General features: G+C 39.4%; 1 protein-coding gene across 1 annotated transcript; it reads right to left on the bottom strand.

Annotated features, from left to right (window-relative positions):
* Positions 1 to 530: 530 nt before the first annotated feature.
* dio3b (iodothyronine deiodinase 3b) lies at positions 531 to 1,738 on the bottom strand. The gene has a single exon (XM_026999018.2). The coding sequence runs from the start codon at positions 1,697 to 1,699 to the stop codon at positions 845 to 847; it is 855 nt and encodes a 284-aa protein (XP_026854819.2). The 5' UTR covers positions 1,700 to 1,738; the 3' UTR covers positions 531 to 844.
* Between the last annotated feature and the right edge of the window lie 6,342 nt (positions 1,739 to 8,080).

Genomic DNA, 8,080 nt, shown 5'->3' with positions numbered 1-8,080 from the left:
TTTAAGACATATCAATAAAATCCCATTCTAGTTTTGTAATAAAGATTCTTAAAAAAACAATTTCTACTGCTAAGATCATGAGACAAATAAAAAATGGAAAACATGCCAACATAGTACACTCACATAAAAAAAAAAGTTTTCAAAATATTTGCTCAATAAAATATACACACTTTATGAAACAATGTTTGGCTATTAATATAAAGGTCATTTTTCTGTTAGCAAGTATTCGAGTGTCAAAACACATCAGTACCGGTTTTCTGGCCCAAATCCTTTTAAAAACCGGACTTCATAACAACACCAGAGTACAATGAAACAGCTTAATGGCCATACATACACCCCACCATGCGTATACACACACACACACAAACACACACACACACACACACACACACACACACACACACACAGAGTGAGAGAGAGAGAGAGAGAGAGAGAGAGAGAGAGAGAGAGAGAGAGAGAGAGAGAGAAAGAAAGAAAGAAAGAAAGAGAGAGAGAGAGAGAGAGAGAGAGAGAGAGAGAGAGAGAGAGAGAGAGAGAGAGAGAGAGAGAGAGCACAAAGGATTGATACCATACAGAAATAAAATGATCACACAATAAAGTAAAAATTAATATAGACAAATAAAGAGATAAAGAGTGGATACCATTTTGTCTGAGTTCAAATAAAATGCTGAATAACAAAATGAGTAATGGCAAAAAAGCACAACTATCATGCGTGTGCATCACCAATGACAACAAGTTTTCAGGTTTTGAACTTGAACTAAATATACAGCGTTATTCACAGCTGTAGCAGCTTTAGGACAATGAGTCCATTAGTTCCTTATGGACACATGGCACAGTGTTCATTTTAGACATGAACAACCACTGTTCTTGAACATTCAAGTTCGTTTCGGTACTGCTCAAGCCAATTTCGCAGTTCTGATATCCGGTACCCTTCCGGACCTCTGCGTCCCTGATAAACAACCTTCTCATCCTTCACTATGTAAAGTCTCTCAAAATACGCGCCATACGCTGCGTTGGACGAGTTGTCCATAGTATCTACGACCACTTCGCGTCCAGGAATCTTTGCATTCATTAGTTGAGCCGCTTTGAGTCTGTCCTCTATACAGCGGTGTTTGGGGATTTGATACGGCGCATCGGAGCTTACCCAGCCATCCGATGGATGCGCTTCTTCAATATACACAAGAAGACAGTCCGCGATGTCAGCGTACTGGTCGACAACGCGTTGGAACGCTGACAGGCGCGTCATGAACGGGGGTCAGGAGCAGCTCCCAAAGTTAAGGATGAGAGGTCTCCTCCCTCTGGCATAGTCCAGGATCCGTACTTTTTTCTGTTCAACGAGTTGGACTACTTCGCTGTTTGGCGCCGTGAAACCAAGATGAGCCGTTTTAAAGAAGTCCAGTTTTTGTCCATACCATACTGCCCGGAGCGACTCCAGAGTGAACATCTTATTTGAGTCTGACACAAATACCGGGGGATCGTCAGGACTGATCTCTTGCTCTCCCATCTTCAATAACACCTTTCTCCTGATGCAAAGAAAATCTAGGAGCCACAACAGCACTGATGCTAGTAGGAACCGGGGGAACAACATCAGGCAGACGACGGCGTTTTTTAGCGCCTTCACCGTTTGGACACCTGCGAATTTCTGCATTTCCGTTATCCTACGGCCAGGTACACAATCGTGTCGGTCACCTCTCTCCATCTGTTTCAACCTCTTACCCGGAGTTCTGCTTTTATAGGACTAGTAAGTATTTGAATGAAAAACAACACGCCTCCACCCCCGTGCCGCCTCCTCACATGGAGGGGATTACCTCCCGTCAACTCTCCTGCCTCGGGGGGGGGGGGGTTGTGTTGAGAGAGAGAGAGAGAGAGAGAGAGAGAGAGAGAGAGAGAGAGAGAGAGAGAGAGAGAGAGAGATGCGTTCGGTGCTTTTGGAAATTTATCACATACCACACGTATACTAGTTGGCAAGAGAATCGTAATATATTGTATGTGACAGACATGACTGCTTACCGATTCCTTTTGCGACATCACATCAACATATTGCCTTCGAAATAATGACTCAGACAGTAAGCAATGGTGGTGGTATTGTACAGAGCACTGACGATTCACCTCGTGACGTTTGAGCGAGAGCAGAGCATGGCTCGCTGAAGCATCAGAATTTACGTGTTCTGGGACGTGAATTATGAATTATGACCACTCAAATTTGATTTCAAGGTTTATGGAGTACTTAAATTATAGTCGCGATTCCAACGCGTTTTACATTCATCAGGTGAAATGAGGAGGAACTGAACTAATCGAGAAGCGACTTCCTTCACTGTGCTTTTCTTAAATCCTTTATTACCATTTGGTTTAGACTGCTTTATGACAAGAACACTGAAAATGTTCACACCAGACGGCGCTCGCGCTCACCAAATCAGTGTTGAGCACTCACGTCCTTTAGGGAAACGTAGCCTGCCTCCATATGCTTAGTGCATTTTGTAACATCACTATAGCTTGTGCTCATTAACATTCTGAGTTTTGTAACAATAACAAGACCCCTGCAAAAACGACTCTCTTACAGTAAAAAAGGTTAGTATGTTCTGATAGTTGTACATGAGACAAGAGATAATCTGTGAAAAAATCAGGTTATTCTGGGTCTATCTAGTCCTCCTAATGCATTTGCAAGTATCCACCGCGCCCAAATCAAAACAATCAATCAGAACCAGGAGGAGTGTCTGACGGAGTATCAATCATTGCTTGTGCACACGTATGCCCTCACTCAGACAAGCCCCATCGGTGAGCAGCTTCAGGAACTTTGCAAAAGCAATAGCGGATAAACTGCCACCATCAATGAAAAAATTGGCCAACCCCCCCTTAGCCAACAACAGTTTACACAACAGAGACAAGTAAGCAGAAGATGACAAATTAAAAAAAAGGCAAGCTAAGAAGAAAGAGACAGAGGACAAGATAAAAACAAGGACAAACTTCAGAGCAGCTTTTCAGAGGTGGAAAGAGATCTAAGGGACCTGAAAGAACAAAGCCGATGCCGAGTTGGGCTTATTATACCCCTGCTTGATTTATTTTTTTAATTTGTTTTTCACAATCAACAAATCTAAATTCATAATGGTTACGGTAATGCCGGGTTGACACTGAGCAATAATCTATTGTAATCTGTTATCATCGGCCAAATGGTGAATTGCATTTTTGGTATGCAAAATGCACAGTGAATGTGTTTGAAATATCTTACTACATATTATTCGTGCACTGACTGGGCCCCAAATCAGTATAGTGTATGCAATATGTGATTAAAATACATTTTTATAGCACATTAAAGATACCTGGATGACATACTACTTCTGCCAAATATTCCAGTATGCAACCAGAGCTATCTTTGTGGTGTACTGCATCCCACCATGCAACAGTGGTGGAAAATCTTTCACAAGTGGGTGGAACCTTCATGCGTTTACATGACCTCATAGTATTGTTTGCGTTTGTTGAATACTGGATACTATACTGCATACTACTAGAGGGACCAGTATACAGTATGTCGCATACAGTATTTAGTGGGCTATTTCGAATATAGCCAGTGTGACATACTATGTGGTGGCCAATTTAGTGCCTTTGCGACCAAAGTCGTATGACTTTTGAGTTCTGCCAGTGTCAGAAAATGTACATCAAAATCCTATGAGGCTCGACTAGAAGTCACAAATAACAGGACATCACTGGGTGATGCGAAACTCATGGGACAACTAGAGCTGTGCGTTTCATACCTTTCGTGGCAAAACATAAATGGGAGTTGAAAGATGAATGCTTTGAAGAATTGTAACAACAGAGAGAATGCCTCTTCAAAGTCTCATCAGAGTTCTACCATGACAGAGCTAAATGGGACCTAGGATATGTCTGAAATGGTCTACCCATTTACTCATTAACTAATCCTCACATAGACAGTTCTGTATAGAATACTGCATAAGGTACCCATTTGGGAGACGACAGACAGAATTAGGCAAGCTAGAATTATGTTGCGCTGGAAATATATCATTGTGACCTTTCATCATGTATCCGGAACATCAACAAGTAGACTAGTGGTACACAACCCATTTAAGCCCAGCAGTTTAGCAATGTTTTATAGTTTTAGTTGTGTTATGCTGTGACTTTAATACTTAGCTCTACACCTATCACCATGTTACCATTTTACCAATAAAAGCTATTGAGTGAAATATTGTAATATTTATTTCTTGAGCATGAACTTTGTTTATTCTTTGTTTGTTTAACTTTGTTTATGTTTATTGCATTACATTAACATTCTGTGACTGTTAATTTTGAGCTCAGCTGAAATAATGGTGTTGAACCTGTCAAGATGTCTATAGTGCTACTAAATAAAGCACTAACATCTGTGATGGGAAACAGCTATACATTGTGGTACCTTTTGCCCAAAGCAGCATATGGCTGTATTTGAAATAGCTTACTACATACTACTTGCATACTGATTGGGTCCCTAATCAGTATGCCGTATGGAGTATGTGACCAAAATACATTTTTCCAGTACATGAAAGATACCCAGATGACATACTCCTTCTGCCAAACATTCCAGTACGTGACCAGAGCTATCTTCATAGTGTACAGCATCCCATCATGCAACAGTATGCAGTATATACTATGTAGTAGGCTATTTCAAACCGAGCCTACATATATTGTTCACTTCATTTAAGGTGCATTATGGGTAACAATTTAGTGAACTATATAGGGAATCTGAATTTTCCACTTTTGGAAACAAAATGGCTACTGTTTTGTTGTGTGTGTGTATAGGCCTATATATTGTTGTATGTATTTGTAAATAGTTGTATATTTCAAAAGTATATGGAAAGTAGGAAGTCTGATGACATTACTATCCCTTATTATGGTTAGGGAGATATGAAAGGGTTTTGTGTTTTTCTTTTTTCTGATTATGTAGCAAGTCTGTTTTTTTATTTATGAGTTTTTGTTCATTATTTTTTTCCAGGTTCTTTCTGATCCTTGCTCCCACTATTTATTTACATTAAACATTATTCCATGTACCACATTTATCAGTGCTGCCTCTTCTTGTTGCTGGTACATTCATGGTCTAGAGTCGTAACTAGAGTCGTAACAAGAACACTAAACAGTAAAATAGGGTGTGTTTGTTGGCATAATGCTAGCCTGGAAAGAAATAGCTGAGGAACTTCCAGGTAGTACGCCTGTTTATGACGTATGCAGAATGTAGTCATTTCCTTGAAATGCATGTCTGTCATTAGAGAATCTTTATTGTTCCGTCTGACTTTAAAAACACATATCAACACAGTCGGACACGGAATTCTGCCAGTCTTATAAAACCACTGAACTCGCAGAGTGTAAGGCCAGGATAACACTGTTTATGCATTACTCATTTTATTGTGATGCTACAGTCAGGCAAATGTTAACTTGCTTTTGATTCTAAGGCTACTGATTAGCATTTTATTTGGACATTGCTGAAAAAAGTCTTTGAAGTGCCCAGGCAGTCGTATTGGTTTGGTGTTTGCCTATGCTCTCACAGCTAAATGTCCTCATACATAGTTTACTGCTTATTTAGTACTATTCATGACAGTTTTTGACATCAAACAAGCATCTAAGCACTGAAAAGTGTGTTCTAGTTGTGTGCTTTTAGTGATTAGATATTGCTGTAGATTATTTTGTCTAAAATATTTATTTCTGCTTGCTTGTTGGCCAGCAATGTTGATGTTTCACAATGTGTACAGCAGCCTCTTCTGCAGGTAGGGGCTTTGGAGGTGAAGGCCAGAGTGTAGAGGGTGGGATATTTATACTTGTTCAAATTATTAAACTAAATCCACTGTTTTCTTAATCTTACTGACTGAAGCTTTAGGTCAAATAATTATAAATGCTAAAGTACATGTGATATGACAGTTTTCAGTGAATATTTGTTTATTGTTGAACACACTACTATGAAGATGACTTTGTATCCATTCAATTACAGTATTATAACTACTGCAATATATAGACAATGACTACAGTAATCAATATAAATGAATGATCAAACTGAATATAAAAGCAATGGTGTCAATTTTGAGCACCCATGCTTACCCAATGCATCACTGTACCAACTGAGGATAACTGTACTTAGTTTGCCTTAAAGTGCTGAAATATCTGATATTTGTGTGAACACAATAAGAAATTTGTATAATGATATGAAAACTACAATCAAATTAGATATGTCAGACAATGTTTTGAAAACACTGATTTCCATTTGAAGCCTGTGCCAAAGCAATTTAGGAAAAGATGCAATGTAGCTTACTGAAGGACTAGTGAGTATCAGTAGCCTATAAACTCCTGATGCACTTTGATAAAAACATCTACCTTGATGTACAGATACAGACGGTTCATCTATTTGCATGTCCATCCACCCTATGCCTCATTCATCACTGCTCATGTTCTAACCACAGGATCATTGCTAGCCTGATATTACAAAGGTGGCAGACCCCTTTTTACACAGCACTGGCACTGACGTGGTAGTAGCATGGTCATGGGCGTTGCTCTATTATGAGTGTATTAGGCACAGTGTTGCTGGTGCCTTTCATACGTCACTGTCTCTGATTAGTTGAGATTGATCTGTCACCCAAAAATATCCAGGCAGTCCTGTCAAGAGAAACTTACCACTGATGACTTATGACTGGTGAAGTGCTGGCGGGTGGCACAGTTATGCATTGCAACAGATGGGCTATAAGCCTTTACTGTACACCTATGTGTGTTTCTAATAAAAGTGTGTGGTAAGTGTAATACAAATAGATGACTATTGCCATTAAATCCCCAACATAAAATTGATCCTTATTAATGTTGAACTCTGTGCTTTAAAGAAAAACAGGTGTAACTGTCATCCTAAATATCTGCACAGTGTACTTTTAACTGGGCAGATAAAAAGAGATGTACATGTTTTTGTTTTGCAACATTTCAACAGTAAATAAACATAAATAAACGCATAAAAATTAAAGATCTAACATTAATTTGAGTTTATCGCCTTACACAAAAGCACAGTGAAATCCTTTTGTACACTTGAAATCTATGCAACTGATTTTACATAATGTTGTTCAGTGTACTTGTGTGTTGGGCTTGCTTAATTAGTTGGCTCTTTGTAGCCACCCATTTTGTCTGCACTAGAACATCTCTCTTCTTTGTTAAAGAACTTCCGTAGTTATTTTCATTTTCTACACTTGGACAATCTATGGTAGTGATGGACATGAAAAGAAGGTAATATATTTACTTATTTGTTTATTTTTGCCATACCATCATTCTTGCTGAGGAAACGTCCCAGCTAAAATATGTCATTAACTCCTAGACCTGTTACCTCTGATAAACCCTGCTAAGAGTTTGGCATGTACTCACAGGTCAAACAAGGACAGCTGGCAATGGGAAAAACAGCCAGTGCCTGCAGTAAACCTTGGAGAGTGGCAGAATTCCAGCTCCAAAAACAGTTAGCTTAGTACAGAACACTAGAGAGGCCGCCTGCAGACGCAGATGGAGTCCAGCATCTGTGCAACACATTTGGACTGAGCCCCTTTGCTAACCCTTCTCAACCCAGCACCTTTAGCTTTGTTTTTGGCTGCCATCTCCACCTCTGGTCCTCTTGCAGTCAAAGACACTTGTATGGCTCTCACCTTCCACATACAGTTGAGTAAGCTTGTCGTTGCTTAGCAACCATCATCAAGGCCCATTTAGGATTATCCTGTAATCAAGGCCAGAGTTAAGCAATGACTTGCAGCCATTGCACACTGTAGGATCTCTCTCTCTCTCCACCTAGTGTAAGCAGCATACAACAGATAGATAGATAGATAGATAGATAGATAGATAGATAGATAGATAGATAGATAGATAGATAGATAGATAGATAGATAGATAGATAGATAGATAGATAGATAGATAGATAGATAGATAGAGAAAGAGAAGGGGTCAGAAAAATCTTTTGTGGCCTTTGTAGGACAAAGATGACCAAGGCTCTGTATTCTTCTCTTAATAATATGGTTTCATAAGGGTATTACAGTATAATCTAAGCAGCTATCAGACATAACAGATCAGTAGCTATCACGCTGACTCAGAA

The sequence above is a fragment of the Electrophorus electricus genome, chromosome 3 (genome assembly GCF_013358815.1).
Source record: "Electrophorus electricus isolate fEleEle1 chromosome 3, fEleEle1.pri, whole genome shotgun sequence".
NCBI classification, from domain to species: Eukaryota; Metazoa; Chordata; class Actinopteri; order Gymnotiformes; family Gymnotidae; genus Electrophorus; species Electrophorus electricus.
The sequence above is the reverse complement of the archived record's forward strand: the minus strand, read 5'-3'. Positions and strand labels throughout refer to the sequence as shown.